The sequence below is a fragment of the Artemia sp. Qi Xiang Cuo genome, chromosome 15 (assembly GCF_049724085.1).
Source record: "Artemia sp. Qi Xiang Cuo chromosome 15, ASM4972408v1, whole genome shotgun sequence".
Taxonomy (NCBI): domain Eukaryota; kingdom Metazoa; phylum Arthropoda; class Branchiopoda; order Anostraca; family Artemiidae; genus Artemia; species Artemia sp. Qi Xiang Cuo.
The window spans coordinates 6,768,656-6,794,659 of NC_142808.1; the positions used below are offsets into that span (position 1 = coordinate 6,768,656).

At 35.8% G+C, this 26,004-nt stretch overlaps 1 protein-coding gene across 1 annotated transcript in view; it reads right to left on the minus strand.

The window, feature by feature from the left end:
• Positions 1 to 26,004, minus strand: part of LOC148943274 (pre-rRNA-processing protein TSR2 homolog) — a 111,470-nt gene that overhangs the window by 62,215 nt on the left and 23,251 nt on the right. The window contains exon 2 of the mRNA XM_089101402.1: positions 6,160 to 6,250. Coding sequence (XP_088957528.1) covers positions 6,160 to 6,250 — 91 coding nt within the window. The remainder of the gene's footprint in view (positions 1 to 6,159; positions 6,251 to 26,004) is intronic.

Sequence of the window (26,004 nt, forward strand, 5' to 3'; positions counted from 1 at the left end):
CCGGACAAGGGGGACAGCCACATTCTCAACTTGTTTCATGCACTCAACTAAGCGAAGGTAATAAACATTCAGTTGTTGTGGCGACTAAACACTTGTGCACAGTAAATTAAAAGGGATCTTGACGCAGGACAACAGAGCAGTTAGGGTAGAAATATATAAAGGCCAGTTGGATTTGCTCCCCTCTCGTTTCATACACCATTTTTTATTAGTAGCACAAGGATAATTAGATGGATCAGTGATTAATATCACAGTAAGGGAAAGAGGAAGGTGGTCAAAATCACGTTCGTCTTCGTCAACATTAACGACAGGACAGGGAACATCGGCGGAGCAGATACAATGATCAATATTGGTCACAGTATCACTACTATGAGTATAACTGTAATTGAGAGCTTTGGGTACTATGCGGTAACCAAGTGGCAGAGAATCTAAAACTAAGTTGGTACAAGTAGAGGAGCTATGAACATCACAACTGAAGTCACGTCCCGTGCTTTTCAATATTGCATAACAGGGTTTTAAGGGATAACCAGGCATTATAAAACTTAGTAAGTGAAGCTAGACGTTTTGGGTCGCAGGGAAGATACATTTATAAATACAAGGTGATCAAGTCGTATTGCCGCAATATTATCAGAGGAATGAAACAAAATAGGTGACAAAGGAGTAGCTATGAACATCACAACTGAAGTCACCTATCATTAGCCAACGATTCCCGTGCTTTTCAATATTGCATAACAGGGTTTTAAGGGATAACCAGGCATTATAAAACTTAGTAAGTGAAGCTAGACGTTTTGGGTCGCAGGGAAGATACATTTATAAATACAAGGTGATCAAGTCGTATTGCCGCAATATTATCAGAGGAATGAAACAAAATAGGTGACAAAGGAGTAGCTATGAACATCACAACTGAAGTCACCTATCATTAGCCAACGATTCCCGTGCTTTTCAATATTGCATAACAGGGTTTTAAGGGATAACCATGCATTAGAAAACTTAGTAAGTGAAGCTAGACGTTTTGGGTCGCAGGGAAGATACATTTATAAATACAAGGTGATCAAGTCGTATTGCCGCAATATTATCAGAGGAATGAAACAAAATAGGTGACAAAGGAGTAGCTATGAACATCACAACTGAAGTCACCTATCATTAGCCAACGAGTCCCGTGCTTTTCAATATTGCATAACAGGGTTTTAAGGGATAACCATGCATTAGAAAACTTAGTAAGTGAAGCTAGACGTTTTGGGTCGCAGGGAAGATACATTTATAAATACAAGGTGATCAAGTCGTATTGCCGCAATATTATCAGAGGAATGAAACAAAATAGGTGACAAAGGAGTAGCTATGAACATCACAACTGAAGTCACCTATCATTAGCCAACGATTCCCGTGCTTTTCAATATTGCATAACAGTGTTTTAAGGGATAACCAGGCATTAGAAAACTAGTAAGTGAAGCTAGACGTTTTGGGTCGCAGGGAAGATACATTTATAAATACAAGGTGATCAAGTCGTATTGCCGCAATATTATCAGAGGAATGAAACAAAATAGGTGACAAAGGAGTAGCTATGAACATCACAACTGAAGTCACCTATCATTAGCCAACGATTCCCGTGCTTTTCAATATTGCATAACAGGGTTTTAAGGGATAACCAGGCATTAGAAAACTTAGTAAGTGAAGCTAGACGTTTTGGGTCGCTGGGAAGATACATTTATAAATACAAGGTGATCAAGTCGTATTGCCGTAATATTATCAGAGGAATGAAACAAAATAGGTGACAAAGGAGTGGCTAATCGTTTGGTGACACATGCAAGGCCCCTGGAAGGTCGGCCTTTTGTTTTTAGGGCATTGGTGGTAAAGACAATATGGTGGCTACTTCTTCGTAGAGAATTAACGGAGATGGCAGGAAGTAAATGTTCTTGCACGAACAAAATGTCAAGATCATTCATTTTTTGATTTAATGAGCCATCTTTATCTTTCGTGTGATTGATATTAAAAGAGCAGATTGAGACGGACAATTCGAAAGTCATTTCCATATCACACGTTTGCTCAGGACATCACGCAGAATACGACATTTTAGGCTATACGATGCGCGATTACCCTCACAATTAGCGCATTTTGGATCAAAAACACAGGGGGAATCACGGGATGACACATGAGAGCCGGCACGGTGGCTGCATTTTGTCGGCTTATCGCATTTGGTTTTCATGTGGTTGGGAGATTGACAATTATGACAGCAAGGGGGCGGGCGCAGGAATTCAGAGACCCGGACCAGGGCAGAACTTACAACCTTTGCCCTGAGGGCTCAGGGGGTTTGTCATCCTTAAAGACGTAATTTCCAGAACTTTAAACTACATTGAACAAAATGGCTATCTCTAGACTTAGATTGAATATGATTGGGGTAATGGTGGGTGTGAGAGGACAGGTTAATTACTCTCCACTCACTTTCGACTATTAAAAAGGGCAATTTCAATTTCCAATCAAATGAGCCCTTTTTGAAATTTCTATAACAACTTTCCATTTAAACCTTATATACCAACAGGGCATAACTTACAACCCTTGCACTGAGGGCTCTGAGGGGGTTATCATCCTAAAAGACCTAATTTCCAGAACTTTCAACTACATTGAACAAAATAGATATCTAAACTTTTGATTGGATGTGTTTGGGGAAATGGTGGGCGTGATAGGGGGGTTAGTTGCCCTTCAATCACTTTCGCCTATTAAAAAGAGCACTAGCCCTTTCAATTTCCAGTTGAATGAGCCCTTTTTGAAGTTTCTACAACATCGATTTCAATAAAAACCTTATAGACAACCAAGGCATAACTTACAACCCTTGCCCTGAGGGTTGGGGGGGGGGGGTGTCATCCTTGAAGATCTAATGTCCAAAACTTTCAACTACGTTGAATAAAATGCTAATCTAAAAATGTTGATTGGATGTGTTTGGGTAAAAGGTGGGCGTGAGAGGGGGGTTAGTTGCCCTCAAATCACTTTTGACTATTAAAATAGGCACTAGCCCTTTAAATTCCCAATCGAATGAGCCCTTTTTCAAGTTTCTACGACAAAGATTTCAATAAAAACCTTATATCCCCCCGGGGCATAACCTACAACCCTTGGCCTAAAGATCGTGGGGGGAGTGTCCTGCTCAAAGGTATAATTTCCTGAACTTTAAACTGCGTGGAAAAAATGGCAATCTCACAATTTTGAGTGGATGTGTTTGGGGAAATGGTGGGCGTGGAAGGGGAGTTAGTTGCCTTCCAATCACTTTCGACTATCAAAAAGAGCACTAGCCATTTCAATTTGCAATCGAGTGAGCCCTTTTTGAAGTTTCTACGACAACGCGTTCTATATAAACCTTATATGCCCTCAGGGCATAACTTGCAACCCTTGTCCTGAGGGCAGTGGGGGGGGGGGGGGTTGTCATCCTTAAAGTCATAACTTTCAGAACTTTAAACTACGTTGAACAAAATGGCTATCTCATAATTTTTATTGAATGTGTTTGGGGAAAAGGTTGGCGTGAAAGGGGGGTTAGTTGCCCTCCAATCACTTTCGAATATTAACACGGGCACTAGCTCTTTCAATTTCCATTCGAATGAGCTTTTTTTGAAGTTTCTACGACAACGTTTTTTATAAAGCCTTATATGCTCCCAGGGCATAACTTACAACCCTTGCCCTAAGGGCTGTGGGGGAGTGTCCTCCTCAAAAACATAATATCTATCTGGAAATCAACTACGCTGAACAAAATGGCTATCTCAAAATTTTGATTGAATGCATTTCGGGAAATTGTGGGCGTGGAAGGGGTGTTAGTTGCCTTCCAATCACTTTCGATTATCAAAAAGTGCACAAGCCATTCCAATTTCCAATTGAAAGAGGCCTATTCGAGGTTTCTACGACAACTTCATCGATTCGAAGTGCACTGGTCTAAAGGAAAAAATTAAATAAATAATACATTCTGCCAACATCGTTCTTATATACCCCAGGGCATAACTTAATACCCTTATACTGAGAGTTGTGGGGGAGTGTCCTCCTCAAAAACGTAATTTCTAATTGGAAATCAACTACGCTGAACAAAATGGTTATCTCAAAATTTGGATTGGATGTGTTTGGTTAAATGGTAGGTGTCGATGGGGTTTTAGTTGACTTCCGATTACTTTCGACTATTAAAAAGGGCACAAGCACCTCCGATTCCCCATCGAATGAGCCCTTTTCTAAGTTTCTACGACAACTCGTTTGATACGAAGTGCCCTGGCCTATAAAAAATAACACATTGTGCCAACATCGTTCTTTACTTAGGCAGCGCGATTGCGCTGCCTATGATTGCATGTTTTTACTGTACCTTCCCACTTCATATCGTAATACACGTGTTATTGAGAAGTATGGTACTACCGACATTATCCAATCATTTGAATTGCATAGTAATAATTTAACAAGACATGCCTTTGTGTCCCTAGGCCAAACCATAATATTATCCGTGTGTTTTTGTCAGTGATTAAGGACTAAGTTATCTTTGTATTCTGGATATGTTTCTGTGATTTTTCTTCCTTTTTAGTGTACTTTACTCCGCTTGTTTTGTATAAAAGTGGGTTATAAATAAATTATTATTATTATTATAAGTTTGGGGTTGGGTGCTTATGTATCTTTTTCTGCCTTTTTCTTTCCATAATAGATTCAAGCAAATCAACAGGATATAAGTTGCTAAATAAAATGTCCTTGAGATAAATCAACGTCGGGACTATGTGAACTTCAGAATATATTTTTAGTGCCCAATTAACTAAGGATATAACCATAACTCTTTTTACTCCTCTTTTGGGAAGAAAAATGCAACTACATACGTTATGCGTGAGTTTTCTATAAATAAAAAATTCAAGGCTGAGAGGCTGTTTGAGAATTAATGCCTAGAGAACGTAGTTAACAATTTACCTTTTAAGCCTAAGGCGAACTGATGATTAGAATCTAACGTGTTAAGATGTGTCAAGAAGGTATTAAGCAACGTCTCTCCATGATTCCATACAGAAATAACGTCATTCTAAAACCTATCCCAGAAACGAGGAAAAGATTACAAAGCAGAAATTCCAATAAATCCCATGTAACAAGTGGCCAAAACGGTACAAGGCTAGCATCCATTGGCACTCATAGTTTGGGTGAAGAATTGGTTATTATATCGGAAAAATATATATTTTTTTTTAAAATTGTGGACAAAATTGTTTCGTTTTTATTTTGTCTTGAGGACTTTTATCAGTATTTCTAACTCATTGATTTATTTTTTTGCGCTTAAGACAGTTGAGTGGAGGTCTTGAATGAAATAACTGTATAGGCCTACTATTCTTTCTTTTTTTACTAGCTAAAAGACAGTGGGAGCAGTGAAGATGCTAAAAGTAGAATAAGCAAGGCACAGGGTGTTTTTTCACAGTTGAAAAAAGTTTGGAAGAATAAGAAGATAAGTTTGCAAACTAAGAATAGAATATTGGAAACCACAGTAATGACAGTAGTCAAATACAGTTTTGAAGCATGGGCCCTCCAAAAAACGGACTAAGATTTGCTAGATATTTTCTAGAGAAATTACCTATGGATTGTTTTTGGTACCCAGCTGACTGAGTGTATTTCAAACAGTAGGCTGTATGAAAAGTGTAGTTCAATACCCTTTTCTATGGCTATAATGAGAGAAAGGATGAGATGGCTAGAAAGGATGAGATGGCTAGATGGAGAGAAAGGATGACCCATTCTGCAGATGAAGGATGGCAGATTGTTGAAAATTATCCTTTTTGGCCAACCGTTTAGGAATTAACAGAAAACAGCTCATTCCCAGTTGGGGTTGGATGATGCCGTAAAGAAAGTTTTAAGGGAATTACTACTTCCCCGGAGGGTATAAAGAGGAAGGTTTTGAATAGATGAGGATAGAGGAGGAGCATGTGTGGCTGTGTTGGCCTCAGGCAGCTTGGTGCTTTGGTGAGTTGTTAGTAGTACTAATAGTAAAATTAAGCCATAAAATTCCTATATGTTTACAGAGGCAATATTTATATGGCATTTCAGAGGACTTTCATAGGATATATAGCAGTATTATATTAAAAATTATAGGTTTTTTAGCCTTTTAAAATCTAAAAAAAAAATACTACCACAAAATCTAACAAATTCACAGCTATTTCCCAGTATCTCTAAATAAAGATTACATACCATTATCTACAAAGAATTTGTCAGTGACTCCAACCATCCATTCAGCAATTTCTTTGCTCTGTGGTCCTCCCAATTGGTTTTGAACTGCAAGCTACAGCAAAGGAAAACAGTAATTAATTTGAATTACTTAATTTAGTTAATAACTTAACAGCTATGTATGCTCCTGCTCCTTCATAATCTGTTCAAAGATTCGCTCTTTCCTCCATCCCAGGAAGTTCCCATTTCCTTACAATCCTTTCCTATGACCTTTCCCCTTGCCATTCAAGGACATTGTAGCTTTTTGTTAGGCCTAGGCTTTGTTTTCGAAAATTACTAGTTTTTGCAACTTATCATTGTCTATCCATTAAACACAATATAATCATCTGAAGATTTCTTTCAGAATAGCCCTGTAAATCCCCTCTATACAAACTACTAAAACATTACAAAAATTGGTACAGTTGTGCTTAATGGTACACAGCGCTAAAGACTGTCAAAGGAACGCAGTGATGGAGACCCGTAGAGCGGGTAATTGCAATCTAAATTGATCGAAGAGCGTGGTTTCTCATTGAATTTGCAATATTTAAAATGTTTTTTTTTTTGGATTTAGGGGGGGAGGGAGGTACCTAGGTTAGGTTAGGTTACGTATTTAATATATGGTATGCTTTGCCCCCCCCCCCACCCCCTAATGTGCAAATCCTCATAGTTAAGGAAATTATAAACACGACACATACGGTTAGTAGTATATTCCACCAGAAGTTTGTTGAGAATAATCCATGTATACTCTCCGCGTACGTTAATCTTTTAGCCCAAATGTGTTTCTAAACTATTATATATTCATCATTTTTTTTTTTTTTGATTAGCATTAACCGAACTTCGACTTCTTTCGTGTGTGCCATTAAGCGCAACAGTACCCAAAAATTTTATCATTTAAAAATGATGCATTGATATAAGAAATAACATGATAAACACATTTAAAACAAGCACTGTGGTAAAATGACTTATTCAATTAAATACTTAATGACTTAAATTTTAATACTTTTATATACTTAAGTATTTAAAATTTTTGAATACTTAATTTTTAAATAATTAATAAATTTTTTAGATACTTAAGTATTTAAAAATTTAAATACTTACAATCAAATATTTAACATTCAATTAAATTAAATGACTTATTCAATAAAAAACTTACATTCAATTAAAAAAATTAAAAAACCATGTGACAGTTAAAAGCAACATTAAAACTTAAAACAAACAGAAATTATTTAATAAATTAGGGGGATTCTCACTTCTCCACCCCTTGATCTTTAGGCTAAAGCTTTATTGTGCAATGCTGTATGTGGGAACTTGTGCTTGAGCAGTCCTTCTTAGAACAATAGGGATAAGAAACGAAACTTTAGCATAAAGAGCAGGAAGTTGAAGAGGGAACAGCCCCCTCACATACAGAAAAATATATGTTCATTTAAAATTTAATATCACTCTTCACTTTCATCTGAAAGAACCAAAGAGTTATCACGGCCTCAAACTCGACCCTTTAAATCAGTTTGACCTTTGCAGAATAATACCTCAAGAAAAAAAGTTCATTTAGTGCATTTGTTTTTGAAAATAAGGTATACTTATATCAAAAGAAAACTTAAATCTTTGCAATCAAAGGAAAGTTTTCAGCCCACACCACTCATACAAAATGCTTCATATATCTGAATCACTCCCCATAGAGGACTAGACAAAATGGACCTGAAACACTTTTTGGGGGCTTAAATAACCCCCTTGGCTATGAGAGAAGCCACAGACCCAAACAAATACTTGTGAAAATATGCCATATATTCAAAACATCAGCTTTATTGAATAAATAGCCTATAATAATAATTCATCTTTATTGACTAAATTTATGATTAGGAACAAACAGTGTATGAACACCAGTATTACCTCTAAGCACGGGCGTTCCAAAACTCATTTCATTGGGGGGGGGTCGATCTTCGTAAATTTTACCGAAGCGTTACCTGATTTATGCCAAATTTTCTGCAGGAATCAAGAATTTTGCTAAATTTCGGGCAATTTTACAAAATTTCTGCCGAAATTTTCGCCTTCGGCGAAATACATGCCAATTTAATGTGGCAATTTAGAATATGGCAATTTAATGTGGTGAGATATCTTTGTTTTACTAAAAAGGGTAATAAAGCTTGAACTGTCCATTCAAATGGGCAATCAAGGACTACAGAATAATCCCAATCTAGGACCATAGACTATGGATGGTAACATGGAACCATACTTTTGTGGAAAAGGTAAGTTTATATTTCGGCAATAGCTACAGCAGGGCTCTTGTGTAAGTTCAATTTTATTGCATAATTTCCATCAAGATTGTATCCTTTTGGGGAGAGTTTAATTCCTCTTTCAAAAACTATGCATATTTTCAGGTGCTAATGGTTTTTTATGGAAAACTTTAAAATTAACACATTTTATATCATAGGCAGCACAATAGCGCTGCCTAAGTTAAGAACGATGTTGGCATAATGTATTATTTATTTTTTTTCCATACCCGGGCACTTCGTATCGAAGGAGTTGCCGTAGAAACTTCGAAAAGAGCCCATTCGATTGGAAATTAGAGTGGCTAGTGCCCATTTTAACAGTCAAAAGTGATTGGAGGGCAACTAGCCCCACCCCACACCCATCATTCCCCAAAACACAACCAATCAAAATTTTTAGATAGCCATTTTGTTCAGCGTAGTTGATCTTCAGATAGAAATTACGTTTTTGAGGAGGACACTCCCCCAAAACCCTCGGGGCAAGGGTTTTAAGTTATGCCCTGAGGGCATACAAGAACGGTGTTGGCACAATGTATTATTTATTATTTTTCTATCCTTTAGAGCAGGGCACATCGTTTCGAAGAATTTGTCGTAGAAACTTCGAATAGGACTCATTCAATTGGAAACTGGAGTGGCTTGTGCCCTTTTTAATAGTCGAAAGTGATTGGAAGACAACTAATACCCCAGTAGTATCGCATCAATTAGTATCAACTATAGGCTACGCCTGAGGCATGAATAAACAGTGCAGTTTCATACCTACACACCTTACCAAGGACAGTCACCTATTGATTCTACGAGTGATTGCGTCATCTAGCCTGAAAGTACCTTGCATCTTGTCCAGAATTGATGGCATATGGTGTTTAGATATAAAAAAAATTGTTGATTTGCTTAGGAATGCGTTGCAGGTAATTAATTGGATTGGAAGGTAATGAATTGGAAGGCTACAGTCATAATTACTTTAAGTTGAAAGTTATAAACTTTGTGTAAACTAACTCAATTTGCGAAAAAAGGTATAGGACTTGCATAACTAACTCAATTGGTGATTGGATAGTATGATGATGCTAAAAAAGGGTTAAACTAATTATCAGTTAAGGTAAGCCCGAAGGGGTTGTTAACTAATAGACTATTTATTATAAATTTGGAATAGCTGTGTCTTGGAAAAAATAATTTTTCGGTGTTATTATTTGCGGATGACACTGCATTGGTGGCGAAGTCGGCAAGGGAGCTTCAGATGTTACTGGATTTAATTGAGCAATACTTACAAATGAAAAAGTTACAGCTGAACGTTATGAAAACTAAAGTGGTTGTTTTAAGTAAAAGGAATGACAAAATAGATAATATATTTGTATTTGGAGGACAACAATTAGAAGTAGTTGAAAAAATAAAGTATCTTGGTTATATCTTCCAAAGTAATGGTGGATGGAGTTCTCATATTAAAGAAGTGTTAAAAAGGGGAAAAGCTGCAACATTTTCACTTTTCAGGAATAAAATTAGTGGAATAAAGAATTTGTCTTTGCATAAGAGGTTTTTTTTTATCCAAGATTATGCCGATTCTCCATTACGGGGCAGAAATCTGGGGACATGAGAACGCTGCCCAGTTAGAAAGCGTTCAGCTAGGTTATTTCACGAGATTGTACGGGTTGCATAGAATGACCCATTCCCAGTTTCTTAAAGGAGACCTTGGACTTTGGTCTCTTAAAAGTTATAGGACAGTCCAAATGATAAAATTTTGGTTAAGGGTTGTACAGTTACCGAGTGATAGGTTACTGAAGGCTGCATACGATGATTTACTTCAGCTACATAGGAAAAGATCTTGGCCTTTTAAAGTTAAAGAGGTATTGGATAAGACAGGTTTTTCTTTCGCATGGAATGATGGCCTTGGACCAACTAGTCAACAATTACAGTAGGACAAAGAAATTAAGCGGGTGCTGGAGGACGAGACGATACAGAAATGGGGTGAGGAGATTAAGAATTCGGAAACTTTAAGATATTATAATGAGGTTAAGATAATTTATGGTCAGAAATTTTACTTTAAGTTAAATTTACCGTCTAGATACCTTACATATTGGATGCAGCTACGATCTAATTGCCTTCCGATTCGTTCGAAATTGAAATTTTTTTAGAGGAACAAAAGTGTCCCGGACAGCAGGTTTGCTTGCCCTCTTTGCCAAGAAGAGGAGGAGAATTTGGAGCATTGTCTGAGTCGTTGTCGAGGTCTTTTGGGGGTAAGGGAAAATTTATTTGGGAATGATGGAATGCTGCTTCCTGATGCCTTGAAAAATACGTCGTAAAAATTTATTTGTCTAGTGGGAAGATATCTTGATGAGTATTTTGCAGAAAGAAGAGAGTAATTTTTATTTTATTTTTATTTTTTTCTTTATTTTTGTGAGGAGTGCTGTAATTTGTTAATCTTGTATGTTATTTATATACATGGCCACATTTTGGCTTGAAATACATGTTATTTTATCTTATCTTAATAGCATCAATCTATGGAAATGGTTAACGATCATAAAATGACCTTGTGTGTTGACCTAGCTTTACTTCTCCGATGTGTTCTGTATAATACAAAAGTACCATTTGAACAGTATTGTCATTATAAAATATACTCTAACATTAGAGTTTACTAAAAAGTTGATACTAATAGCGATGTATATGACAAGAACAGGATTTTAATAAGGAACTTCAGAACAATCCTTAGAAATCCTTTGAAATCAAGTAGTGAGGTGATTGTGAGTACAAACCATCAAGGAACGTAAGCACCATTGACCCTAATCAACAAGGACCTCAACCTCAGAACTCTCCCAATACTCCCAACCTCCAAGGGACCCCTCCCCCCTCCCCCCATTTTTTATACTTTTTTTGAAGTTTTTTTGAATTTTTTTATTTTTTTAACATGGTATTTTTTCAACTTTTTTTTACATCTCTTAGAATGACATGAAACATACTTAAAACATATAAAAACCGCATTTAATATTTTCGAAATTCAAAATGAGAATGATATACAAATGTTAGTCGTGACTATTGCTATTAGAAACATAATGTTTGAAGTAGCACTTTTTTTTTTAACTAAATTTTTTTTTTGACATCGAAATTATTCAACTTTTTTTGAACATGGTATTTTTTCAACTTTTTTTACAGCTCTTAGAATAAAATGAAACGTATTTAAAACATAAAAAAAAATCACATTTAATATTTTCCAAATTCAAAATGAGAATGATATAGAAATGATAGTCGTGACTTTCACTATTAGAAAAATATAGTTTGCAGTAGCACTTTTTTTGGACTAAAATTTTTTTTTGGACTTCGAAATTATTCAACTTTTTTTTCGACATCATTTGTCGGATACGTCGGATAACATTGACAAAATCTATGTATTAGGATGAATAAATTCTTTATAAACATTTTGTCGGATACGTCGGAGAAAATTGACAGAATCTAAGCATCAGATTAAATAAATTCTTTATCAGCATCTTTTGTCACATATGTGGGATAACATTGTCAAAATCTAAGTATCAGAGTGAATAATTTTTTTTATCAACATCTTTTGTCAGATACATTGGATAAAATTGATAAAATCTAACTATCAGAACGAATAAATGCTTTATCAACATCCTTTGTTGGATATGCCGGATAAAATTGAGAAAATACAAGTATCAGAGTGATTAAATTCTATATCAACATCCTTTTCGTGGATATGTCGGATAAAATTGACAAAATCTAAGTGTCAGAGTGAATAAATGCTTTATCAATATCATTTGTCGGATATAACGGATAAAATTGACAAAATCTAAGTATCAGAGTGATTAAATGCTATATCAACATCCTTTTCTCGGATACATGGGATAAAATTGACAAAATCTAGGTGTCAGAATGAAGAATTTCTTTATCAACAGCTTTTGTCGGATATGCCAGGATAAAATTGATAAAATCGAAGTATCAGAGTGATTAAATTCTATATCAACATCCTTTTCTCGGATACATAGGATAAAATTGACAAAATCTAAGTGTCAGAGTGAATAAATGCTTTATCAACATCCTTTGTTGGATATGCCGGACAAAATTGACAAAATCTAAGTATCAGAGTGATTAAATTGTATATCAACATCGTTTTCTCGGATATATAAGATAAAATTGACAAAATCTAAGTGTCAGAGTGATTAAATTCTATATCAACATCCATTTCTAGGATACATGGGAAAAAATTGACAAAATCTAAGTGTCAGAGTGAATAAATGCTGTATCAACATCCTTTGTCAGATATGCCGGATAAAATTGAGAAAATCTAAGTATCAGACTGATTAAATTCTATATCAACATCCTTTTCGCGGATATACGGGATAAAATTGACAAAATCTAAGTATCAGAGTGAATAAATTTTTTTAGCAACATCATTTGTCGGCCGGATAAAATTGAAAAAATCTAAGCATCAGAGTGATTAAATTCTATATCAACATCCTTTTCTCAGATATATCGGATAAAATTGACAAAATCTAAGTGTCAGAATGAATAAATACTTTATCAACATCATTTGTCGGATATGCCAGATAAAATTGACAAAATCTAAGTATCAGAGTGGTTAAATTTTATATCAACATCCATTTCTCGAATGCATGGGATAAAATTGACAAAATCTAAGAGTCAGAGAGAATAAATGCTTTATCAGCATCCTTTGTCGGATATGCCGGATAAAATTGACAAAATCTAAGTATCACAGTGATTAAATATGATATCAACATCCTTTTCTCGGATAAATGGGATGAAATTGACAAAATCTAAGTATCAGAGTGAATAAATGCTTTATCAACATCATTAGTCGGATATGCCGGATAAAATTGACAAAATCTAAGTATCAGAGTGATTAAATTCTATATCAACATCCTTTTCTTCAGATACATGGGATAAAATTGACAAAATCTAAGAGTCAGAGTGAAAAAATGCTTTATCAAAATCCTTTGTCGGATATGCCGAATGAAATTGTCAAAATCTAAGTATCAGAGTGATTAAATTCTATATCAACATCCTTTTCTCGGATACATGGGACAAAATTGACAAAATCTAAGTGTCAGAGTTAATAAATGATTTATCAACATCCTTTGTCCGATATGCCGGATAAAATTGACAAAATCTAAGCATTAGAGTGATTAAATTCTATATCAACATTCTTTTCTCGGATACATGGGATAAAATAGACAAACTCTAAGTGTCAGAGTAATAAAATGCTTTATCAACATCATTTGTCGGATATGCCGGATAAAATTGACAAAATCTAAGTGTCAGAGTGATTAAATTCTATATCAGTATTCTTTTCTCGGATACAGGGGATAAAATTGACCAAAATCTAAGTGTCAGAGTGATTAAATTCTATATCAACATCCTTTTCTCGGATACATAGGATAAAATTGAGAAAATCTAAATGTCAGAGTGATTAAATTCTATATCAACATCCTTTTCTCGGATACATGGGATGAATTTATCCGGTATAGCCGACAAAGGATGTTGATAAAGCATTTATTCACTCTGACACTTAGATTTTGTCCATTTTATCCCATGTATCCGAGAAAAGGATGTTGATATAGAATTTAATGACTCTGACACTTATATTTTGTCAATTTTATCTCATGTATCCGAGAAAAGGATGTTGATATAGAATTTAATCACTCTGATGCATGTAAATTTTATCCCATGTATCCGAGAAAAGGATATTAATATAGAATTTAATCACTCTGATACTTAGGTTTTCTCAAATTTATCCGGCATATCCGACAAAGGATGTTGATAAAGCATTTATTCACACTGACACTTAGATTTTGTTAATTTTATCCCCTGTATCCGAGAAATAAATGTTGATATAGAATTTAATTACTCTGACACTTAGATTTTGTTAATTTTATCCCATGTATCTGAGAAAAGGATGTTCATATAGAATTTAATCACTCTGATACTTAGATTTTGTCAATTTTATCCGGCATATTCGACAAATGATTTTGATAAGCATTTATTTACTCTGACACTTAGATTTTGTCAATTTCATCCCATATATCCGAGAAAAGGATATTAATATAGAATTTAATCATTCTGATACTTAGGTTTTCTCAATTTTATCCGGCATATCCGACAAAGGATGTTGATGAAGCATTTTTTCACAATGACACTTAGATTTTGTCAATTTAATCCCATGTATCCGAGAAATGGATATTGATGTAGAATTTAATCACTCTGTCACTTCGATTTTGTCAATTTTATCCCATGTATCCGAGAAAAGGATGTTGATATAGAATTTAATCACTCTGATACTTAGATTTTGTCAATTTTATCCCATGTATCCGAGAAAAGGATATTGATATAGAATTTAACCACTCTGATACTTAGATTTTGTCAATTTTATCCGGTATATCCGACAAATGATGTTGATAAATCATTTATTCACTCTGACACTTAGATTTTGTCAATTTTATCCGACATATACACGAAAAGGATGTTGATATAGAATTTAATCACTCTGATACTTAGATTTTCTCAATTTTATCCGGCATATCCGACAAAGGATGTTGATAAAGAATTTATTCGTTCTGATAGTTAGATTTTATCAATTTTATCCAATGTAACTGACAAAAGATGCTAATAAAAAAAAATTATTCATTCTGACACTTAGATTTTGTCGAGTTTATCCAATTTATCTGAGAATTGAGGATGATAATGAATTTATTGGCTCTGACTACTTAGATACTGTGAATGTGATCCTGTGTATGCAACAAAAGAAGTGGATAAAGACTTTATTCACTCTGATACTTAGATTTTGACAATGTTATGGCGTGTCCCCGTTTACCCGTGCCCCAGCCATTTTAAACATTTGCCTCTCAATTACTTGGACTATCTGTCTTGACTTTTTTCTGTCTACAATTACCCAGCCCAGTCTTGATGCAACCTATTGCCCAAAATACTTGATAACTTCAATTCAACCTGATAACCTAATAACCTCCCCGTAGTAGCATAATATTTGTAGGCATGAATATATAACGAGTCGGAGGTAATAGGCTTGAGATTGTCTGTGCAAGATTTCAACTCTTGTTGATAGAAGAGCATCGCCAAGTGCTGAAAACCATGTTATGACCAAGATGGGCCGAGGATTGCACAAAGCCTCCATTCATGGAGGTCCCAGGGACTTCTTGCTGTCCGGTTCTAAGCCGGCTTAAGAACTTTGATGTAGAATTGAGAAGATATGTGATCTTCGTCGTGGACTGGTATCCAGGATAATTGCTTTCCTTGAGGCGAAAATAATTTCAGTGATTTAAAGAACATGAAAATTGAAACTTGGAATGTTACGACATTAAAAAATAATTATCGTATCAAAATTCTGACTGACGAATTTGAGACGATTCAAACTGGATTTATTAGGAATTTCAGACACTCATATTCCAGGGGTAGGAAGCATGAAATTAGGTGATATAGAATTTGTTTACTCAGGCAGGAAGGATGGGGCACATAGACAGGGAGTAGGGCTCATGATGAATAAGGAAGCTGCTAAGTCTTGTTTAGGCTGGGAAGGTATTAATAATAGAATACTAATTGTTCATTTTATGACTAGAAAGTTCAGGGTATCAGTTATAGTAGTTTACGCCCCTGTAGAACCAACAGACAGAGATACTGGGGACTCAGATGAATTTTACTTACAGTTACAGGAGCAAATAGACAAGGTCCCAGGTAGAAATATGATGTTATTACTGGGAGATTTTAATGCCCAGGTTGGTAGAAATAGGGATAGATGGTATACCAGCCTAGGTAAATTTGGTGTAAGAAAAGAAAACAGTAATGGGTACAGACTGTTGCAATTTTGTAGGCATAACAATTTAGTTATAACAAATACAGTTTCTGGTGATAAAATGTCCCATAGGTTAACATGGTATTCATATGATGGTAAAACAGCTGAGCTAAATGATTATGCTGTTGTAAACCGAAGACTAGCGAAATCAATAAAAGAAACCTGGTTCTACTGGAGTGCCTTAATTGATGTTAAGAGTGAAGATCACTATCTGATAGTGTCTAGGGTTAATTTAAAGCTCAAATTTCAGAAGGGTAACTACCTCCCGAGTAGCTTTGATGTTTGTAGACGCCAGGATGATAATTTGAGAGAAACTTTCCAGGAACAGTTGAATTCTAAACTTGAGAGTTAAAAATTTTATAATGTGGAAGATGGTTGGAATAATTTAAAAAAAAATAATTTGTGAAGTTGCTGAAGGAGTCTTAGGGAAGAAAGCTAGAACTGCAGCTAAGGATATTAGTAAAAAAGCTTTATGCTTAATAAAAATAAGAAAGGACTTGTACAAGAATTAGGCTATCTGAGTGATAGATAATATGAAAACAAAAGGAATGTAAAGAGAGTTGAGAAAGCAGTAAAATATGAACTAAAGAGGTGTGAAGTGGAAGCCATGGATAAAATTACCGAGGATCTGGAAGATGCAGCTAGACGGCATAATAGTAAAATATTGTAATGGCACGTTAACAAACTGAGAGGGAGTAGTCAATCCAGACTTGTCCCAGTTAAAGATAGGAATGGGGTCGCAATTGGCGATAAGGAAAAAACTAAAGAGAGATGGGCCGAACACTTTGAGAACTTGCTTAACCGAGATAGAGTTGCAGGAAAAAATATAGAGGAAAATGAAAAAATTAGTGATACTTTGGATGTGAAGGAAGATTTGTTTTGTGAGGAGGAATTAGCAACAGTACTAAAAGGATTAAAGAATAATAAGGCTCCAGGTGCTGATAGGGTGGTAAATGAGTTTCTTAAATATGGTGGCGCTGAGGTTAGAAATAAGTTACTGAAGATTATGAATATGATTTTTGAAAAAGGGGAAGTCCCTAATAATTTTAGGAAAATCTTAATTAAGCCACTTTATAAGAAAGTTGATAAAAGTGCGTCTGGTAATTATCGTGGGATTAGTCTGGTCTCTGTAGGTAGTAAATTACTTAGTAATATGATACTTTTTAGACTGAGAGATGCCGTAAACAAAGTTTTAAGAGAAGAGCAGTGCGGTTTTAGAAAAGGTAGAGGATGTGAAGACCAAATTTTCACTCTTAGGCTATAAATTGAGAAGTGCGTGAGTTTTTCAATGTTTTCAATGTTTTTTTGTTTTTTTTCAATGTTCAATGGGTTTATTAACAAATAAAAATAATAATTCACACATAATCAAAATACTCAGTGCATTCCTGGACGCCGAGAACCAAAATCATTACAATTTAACATAATACGCAGAATGGTCACCGCTCCTAATCACAGACACAACCATACCCCTCATTTACCAAATAACTAAAACTATTACCTTCCCATTCCTTACCCTCAGGGGAAACGACCCTGTCATATTTAAAAATCATACAATTATAATTTAAAGTTACTACTTACATTTAATTCTAATTTTTTTTTAATAACTATTCATTTGTAATGCTATTAAATGATTTTTTACTCTTTTTTTAAATGATGCGAGGGAGCTCCTACCTCTCAGCTCTTCTGGGCTCAGGTTCCATATTTTTGCACAAGCTACGTTAGGAGCGAAATCTGATCGCACGGTCGGGGTGAGGGGTATTTGCAGGTTTGATGATGATCGAATATGCAAATTATGCTGGTCTGAAATAGGTCAAAATAATCTTTTAAACGCAGATGGCAGCTCTCTAGCTAAAAACTTGAACACGAAGGTCAAGAATGATAATTGATGCAGGGACCCTGATGACAAGTACTCTTCATTTTTTCCAATTAATATCAGGCATCGTTGATGAATCGAATTCAGTTTTGGCAGGTGGGATTTAAAAGTTGATTGCCAGATCATTGCACAATACTGTAAATGGGGTTTTATAAGAGCATTGTACAGGAGAACCAGCGTCTTCTGCGGCAAAGTGCTTTTCAGTTTTTTTATTATTCCAAAATTCCGGGATAGCTTCAACTCTGCTGCTTGAATATGATGCACGAATCATAGGTTCTCATCGAGGAGGATTCCTAGGTATTTTGCAAAATTCTTTTTTGGCCGACTAATCACACCTCTGGATGTCCGGATACCACATATCTCCGGATGGACACTTCCAACCCGGGAAAAAAATAGAACGCAAGATTTCTCAACATTAATAAGTCAGTTAGCATCCATCCAGAGATACATCCCCTCCAGAACCTCCGTCAGTTTAGACATGAGCGTTGTCTTATCCGTTTTACAGCAACCAAGCTTGGTGTCATCAGCAAAGGCCACGAGCACATCATCTTCACCTTCGGACCGGAGGGAGTTTTCATCCTGGCACAAGTTACAGCAGCGAAGATTTGTTCGTGCCGGGTTCAGCACTCGACTCAGATCGTTTACATGGATCAGGAAAAGTAATGGTCCTAATATTGAGCCCTAGGGGACACCGCAGTTAACGAGCAAATCGTTTCCAGGATCTTCTCCCAAATAAATCCTGCGGTCCCTCAGATATGATCTGAACCAATCCAGATTTTCACCTCTTATTCCTATATGTTCTAGCTTCCCGAGGAGAATTGAATGGTACTTGTTATTAAATGCTTTCCTGATGTTAAGCAGAACTGCAACTGGTAGTAGCCCAGAATCCAGAGCTTTGTTTAATCATACATTTAACGCCTTTAGCGATTCCTCTGTGATGGGTCCTGTTCTAAACCAAAATGGGTGATTATTGAGAAATCCTTTCTTCTCCACAGACAGGAGTAGCTGTTGTTGCATAGGCTTTTCAATAACTTATGAAAAAACAGAGAGGATATAAATAGGTCTTTAATTAGCCAGATCAACTCGAGAACCCAATTTGTGCAGTGGAATTATTCTAGCTTTCTTTAGCAGTTCTGGGAAAGTGCCTTTGTGCAGAGACACATTTATGAGGTATGTAAGTGGCTCTATGATTGAAGGGGCAACTGCTTTCAACACTTTGGTATGTACTCGGTTGAACCCAGAAGCCAAATTAACTCTTAGATTTAGTAAAATTAGCAGAATTTCAGATGGAGAGACAGGTGCTATTGCTATGGACTTAGTGAATGCCGGGCCAAGGTAATCTTTAAAACTCTTTGCAGAATTCCCAACAGAATCTGCTGATTTTCTGCCCACTTCTGCAAAAAATGTTCCCAATGCATTTGCAACGTTATCTGGTCCTGTTACTGTCTCCCTATTGCAAATAATTTAGATGGAAGCTCAGGTGGGGGGCTGCAGGGACGCATTATAGAGTTAACAACCTTCCATATTTTCCGATAATTTTTGCCACTTTCAGCTATTTTCCCACTAAAATAATCTCGTTTAGCTTTACGTAAAGCCGATAGAACACATCGCTTATATTTTTCATACTTCCCCAGCGGTGCAATACATGAGTTATATTTGTAATCCATCCACATTTTATTTTTCGTGTTAATGCACTGGAGCAGTTCATGACTATTCCAAGGGCTTATGGGTCGATTTTTCCATCCCGTCTTCCTTGAACGCTTTTCACAACAGCAATCCGTATACATTCTCATGAAAAGGTTATGAAATTCCTCAAATCCTGAATTAACATCATCTGTATTCATAACACTCTCCCAGGATGTGCTCTCCAGATTTTGATTAAGAGTTTTCAAGTTCTCGTCATTCAGTTTCCAGGTAGTGAACCCCTGCTTAATCGAAGCATTAGGCTTTCGATATTTATGCTGTATGTTGAAATTTGTAAGCAGAGGGAAGTGATCTGAAGTGTCGGATAGCAGAACGGTGGCTGATGTTGGAGGCAGAGTCGAAAAAATGTTGTCAATCAGTGAGTGAAAAGTGGCAGTTACTCAGGTTGGAATCGTCGTCGAGGAGTATATATTCAAAGCAGACATCATACTAAACAGGTGTGTCGCACCGGAAGATAGAGGATGAGTAAGTTTGATATTGATGTCCCCCATTAAAATGGCTTCATTCCCTTGTTTCTCAAGATGATCCAATATTTGGCTTAAATTTTCCAAGAATGAAGAAACATATCCTGCCGGTGGGCAGTATTCTTCTCCAACTGTTATTTTCTTCTGTGAAGGTAAACATATTTCCACGAAAAGTGATTCATAAATTGGTTCTATATTCCGGGTTAATTTTTTGTTAATGCATACCGAGTACTCTTGCCGTGTGTAAATAGCTAAACCTCCTCTCTTCAATGCTGTTCTTTGCAAAAAATGATAATTTTTCAAACATCTTTGGTCCTCAGTTTTATAGATTACGAGCAAGCGTTCGATTCTGTTGATAGAAGAGCTTTAGTAAAGGTTTTATCCTTGTATGGTATACCAGACAAATACATTAAGGTGATTAGTGCTATGTACGAGAATAACACTGCTGCGGTTAAGGTAGGAGATGAGGTTAGCAGCTGGTTCTGTATTTAAATCAGGAGTTAAGCAGGGCTGTGTTCTATCCCCCTTTATATGGATTATTTTGATGGACTTTGTTTTAAGGAGCACAGGAAAGGCAATGGGAAACCACGGAATCAAATGGGGAGGAAAAAGTCTCCTGGACTTGGATTATGCTGATGATTTAAGCATCCTAGATGAAAGTGTGAGCAAAATGAATGAAGTTTCAGAGGTTTTGCGAGTTCAGGGTACTAGAATTGGTTTGAAAAATAATGTTAGGAAGACTAAGTCACTAAGGCTAGGAATGACTGAAGATGAAAAGGTGACGTTGGGTAATGAAAAGATTGATCAGGTGGGCAGCTTCACTTACATTGGTAGTATTATTAGTAAAGATGGTGGGAGCGGTGAAGATGTTAAAAATAGAATAGCCAAGTCTCAGGGTGTTTTTTCAAAGTTAAAAAAAGTCTGGAAGAATAGGAAGATAAGTCTGGTCAAATATGGCTCTGAAGCATGGACGCTCCGAAAAGCGGATAAAGATTTGCTAGATGTTTTCCAGAGAAATTGCTTAAGGATTGTTCTGGGTACCCGGCTGACTGACCGTATTTCAAACAATAGGCTGTACGAAAGGTGTGGTTCAATACCGCTCTCTAGGGCTATAATGAAAGAAAGGTTGAGGTGGTTAGGGCATGTTGTGCGGATGAAGGATGACATATTGCTGAAGATTGTTCTTTTCGACCAACTATCTAGGGCGAAATCGAAAGCAGGTCGTCCCGTCTTGGACGGGAGGACGTTATAATAAAAGATTTAAAGGAAATGGAAACTTCTTGGGCAGGTGTATAAAGGCAGGCTTTGAATAGATTGGGATGGAGGAGGAGCGTGCGTAGCTGTTAGCCTCAGGCGGCTTTGTGCTGCGATGAGTTATGATTAGTAATAATATATATATATATATATATATATATATATATATATAAATATATAACAAGAGGCAATGCATATAATCACATAAATTGAAAAAATAAGAAGATGGGAGGAGGAAGGAATTTAGCGATTTTTGACAGAGACAAAATTTAAAGTGATTAAAACTATGTACGAGCATAACACTGCTGTGGTTAAGGTAGGTTAGTAGAAATGAGGTTAGTAGCTGATTTTGTATTAAATCAGGTGTTTAGCAGGGTTGTTTTGTATCTCCCTTTATATGGATTAATTTAAAAAAACTTTTTAAACAAAATAAGTTTTTCAAAGAAAAGTAAAGAACTCAATTAAAAAAAAAATGAGCAAAATTAAAATTAAATAATCTACCAAGCGTGAAACTACCACAAATCAGCCTAGATAAATAAATGAAACCCAAAACGAACAGAAATTACAATAAATAACCGAGTCAAACTCAAAACAAGCAGAAATTAACATAAGTTGGGCTCAAAACCCCTATGCCTTCCCAAGGCAAGAACACAATTTGTACTTTACTGAAAAATATAAATGTTTTTATTTTTATAACTTTAATAAATCAAATAATATTAAGATTTTTATTACTAAATATCACTATATGTATATTAGACTGACAATGCACATTCATTTGTATGAATGACCACAACCACAGCAGCAACTTTATAAGAAATTTAAAATAAATTTTCTTGTGAAATATTATCGCATTTAATCAGCAGTTGTACCGAACTATCCCTGCTCAATTCATCCTCAGGGCAATACTGTGGTCTTTCTCCTCACTATAGTATAGTGCAGACGGTTTGATATCATTCTATTATCCCTTCTTGTTTTTAGTTTTGTTTTAGTTTAAAGCTTTTTCCAATAGGCAATGATTAGAAGTCCTCCAAAAAAAAGTCCCCTCAGATCCCATCTCAAATACCAGTGAAACTGATACCCATCTTGGCTGGTCAAGCTCACTATCTCAAAGTTCAAATGATAGCTCTAATTCCGAGAATAGGACAATGGTAATTGCAGGGTCTAATGTCACAATAACTGAAGATGATTGTTTTCAAGAGGTTCTTTCCAGAAGCTTTAAAAAAAGGAAAAAAATCTTCCCAACCAAAAGCACTTTTCCTCTCCCTGCTCAAGATCCTCCCTTCAAAAACTTACCTTAAAATTACTCCTACTACCCCCTTTAAAATAAAAAAGATTACTGCAATAAGAGTTGCAATTTTTAAATTGCTAAAATCAATGTTCTGACTTAATATTAACCGTGATGGATCTCTGCTAATAGCTGTCCAAGATCAGAAATCAGCAGACACAATAATTAACCTAAAATCCCTTCTGAATACCCCAATTAATGCATCTAAATGGAACCCAAAACAATCACCAACAAAAATAGTAGTTTATAATGTTCCCCCAGAGATATCCATTCAGGAGTTAAAAGAAGGGCTCTCAGATAGGACTGGCAACACAATCCCAGTTAAAGATGTTACCCAACTTGGAAAATCTAACTCCAATGGTCTAAAAACTAGTAAACCCGTCTTATTCACACTGAAGGAAAAAATTAGTATCCCAGAAAAGTTATTCCTATTTAGGAAAATCATACCACACAAGGAATACAAACTTAAGCCTATCCAGTATCAGAAGTGTGACAAACTGGGACACACAACGAACAAATGCAATGAAATTCTCCTAGAGTGTAGAATCGTAAAGCATACCATCCTAAAGAATTGACAACTTTCAACAACACTCATTCTATAAGCATCAATTTCACAAGCACACATGAATCTACAAATAAGTTACTATGACCTGCAGTTAGGAAAAGAGCTCTAACACCCCAAATAGCAATATAGAAGGCCATCATAGACCGCTTTGCAGCAATCGAAGCACATGCTGCACAACACTACAATGTAAAGCCCATAATGAAACCAACCAAAACCCCTAAGTCAAACGCCCCCACTGCATCAAGTACCCCGTATAAAACACCATCTTCTAAGCCCCCTAGCTCTCGTCCCTATCAGAAGGAATCACCAAGTCAACAAGCCTCCTTGTCCGGGATTTTTTGCAATCCTTTGGGGATTGCAAAAATGCAATCCCCAAATATATGCTTATTCATTCTAAACTGTAATGCAGTTCAGGCCATGAACATACATCAACTACAGAAAAGCAAAAATCATTGCAGAATTGGCAAAAATATACATCCCTGATGATATGCTCATTCAAGCAAAAAAAGATCTTGCTTTACTGTTAACAAAGCTGAAAATTGATACACAGTCATATGAAAAATAAATCAACAACCTAACACATATAAATATTCCATTGGAGCGTAAGATCACTCTCTGAAAATAAGTTGAATGAACTAATATCTTTTATGGATAATACATCCATCGATATGGCTTGCCTCCAGGAAACCTATTTAACCCAAAATCAACAAATTAAGTCTCTGGGATACACTATGCTGAGAAAGGATAGATCATCAGAGAGAAAAGAAGGTGGAGTAGCTCTATTAGTTAAAAATAGTATAAAATTCTGTGACATTAATTTTCCAGATTTTGCTAATGATGTTGATGCAATTGGTATCAGTGTTTGGCTGAATAATATAAAAACCTACATAATAAGCTTTTATAACCCTAATGGCCAAACTACAGATGCCACGGATTTCTTTAATTATGTAGATAATTCTAATATGTTAAAAAATATAATTATTTGTGGAGATTTCAATGCCCACAGTCTTTTGTGGGGGAATAAACCAGAAAATAAAGCTGGTAAATTGATTGAGTATATAACTTCAAATAATAATGAATTAGCTGTTGCTACCCCTCCAAACCTGAATACTTATTTCAACGCCAAAAGTGGCAGATTCTCCACAATTGACCTACAAATTGCGTCATTAAATATTTTGAATATAATTTATATAAATAAAATTGATAGTCTATGTACTGACCACTTTGCTATGGTGTGCTCCCTAAATGAACCTGCTGAAACTCTCCCACATACCTCCAAATATATCAACACTAAAGCAAATTGGTCTATGTTCCAAAAGAAGCTAAATGATGAAATCACAAGTTTCACCCAAAATTCATACATTTCAAACACAACAGTTGACAAACATGCTGACGTATTGACATCTTTACTAATAAATACAGCTAATCATGCTATCCCCAGGACAAAACCTAAGAAAACCTACCCTAAACACATTCCTAAAGCATGGTGGACAAATGAGTGCCTAAATAAATGGAGAATAAAAAAGGCAGCTAGGACAGAATTCATACAAAAACCATCACCTACTACATATTTAAAAAAATTACAAGCAGAATCTAATCTAAAAAGGACTATAATAGATGCTAAATATAATTACTGGAATAATTTTGCAAATAATCTCTCCAGAGATACACATGAGCCAATTATACATAAAGTCTTAAGCCACATCTGTGGGAAAAGATTTCCCCCAACCCACTCCTGCATAAGATTATACATAATAATACCCATTATGACAATGATAATGAAAAAGCTAAGCTATTTGCAACTCTTTTTGTTAATAAGCTAACATCAAATAATCGAAGCAAAATGTCCCCAATTCCTATGAACCCAAGTTACCAACCACGCCCTGGATCCGAGCATATAAGTAGTCTATTTTCAATCCAGGAACTGAATAATGCAATACATCATATTAGGACCAAAAGTAGCGGCAGCTATGACTATATACACCCTACATGGATAAAGAATCTCACCCCTTCATACAAACAAGAACTGCTAAATTGTTATAATCACGCTTGGGCATCTTCTATGTTCCCCAATATATGGAAATGTTCGTCCCTCCTAACAATCCTAAAGAAATATAAACCCAAAGAGAACCCTGAGTCCTATAGGCCCATAATGATTACTTCTGTGATGGGGAAAATAATGGAGAAAATGATATATCACAGACTCCTCTGGTTTGTTGAAAAAAACAATATGATCCCTCACACTCAAACTAGATTCAGGAAACACCACTCCTCAACAGATGTTTTCATTTTGCTAACAAATGCAATAAATGAATCATTCTCAAAAAATAATGTCCTAGTTGCAGCTTTCCTAAATTACGAAGGGGCATATGACAATGTGAACCACCAAATCCTTTTAAACAAACTTGCAAACCTTGGACTACCCCCCAAGCTAATATATTTTATAAAATCCTTCATAGAAGTGCGAAGTTTCATTGTTTGTGTTGGTTCAGCCTTTTCACCCCAAAACACAACAACCAAAGGCCTAACTCAGGGAGCAGTCCTCAGTTGCCTCCTGTTTGCCCCATATCTCTGGGACATGAACCTACCCCACACGAATCTA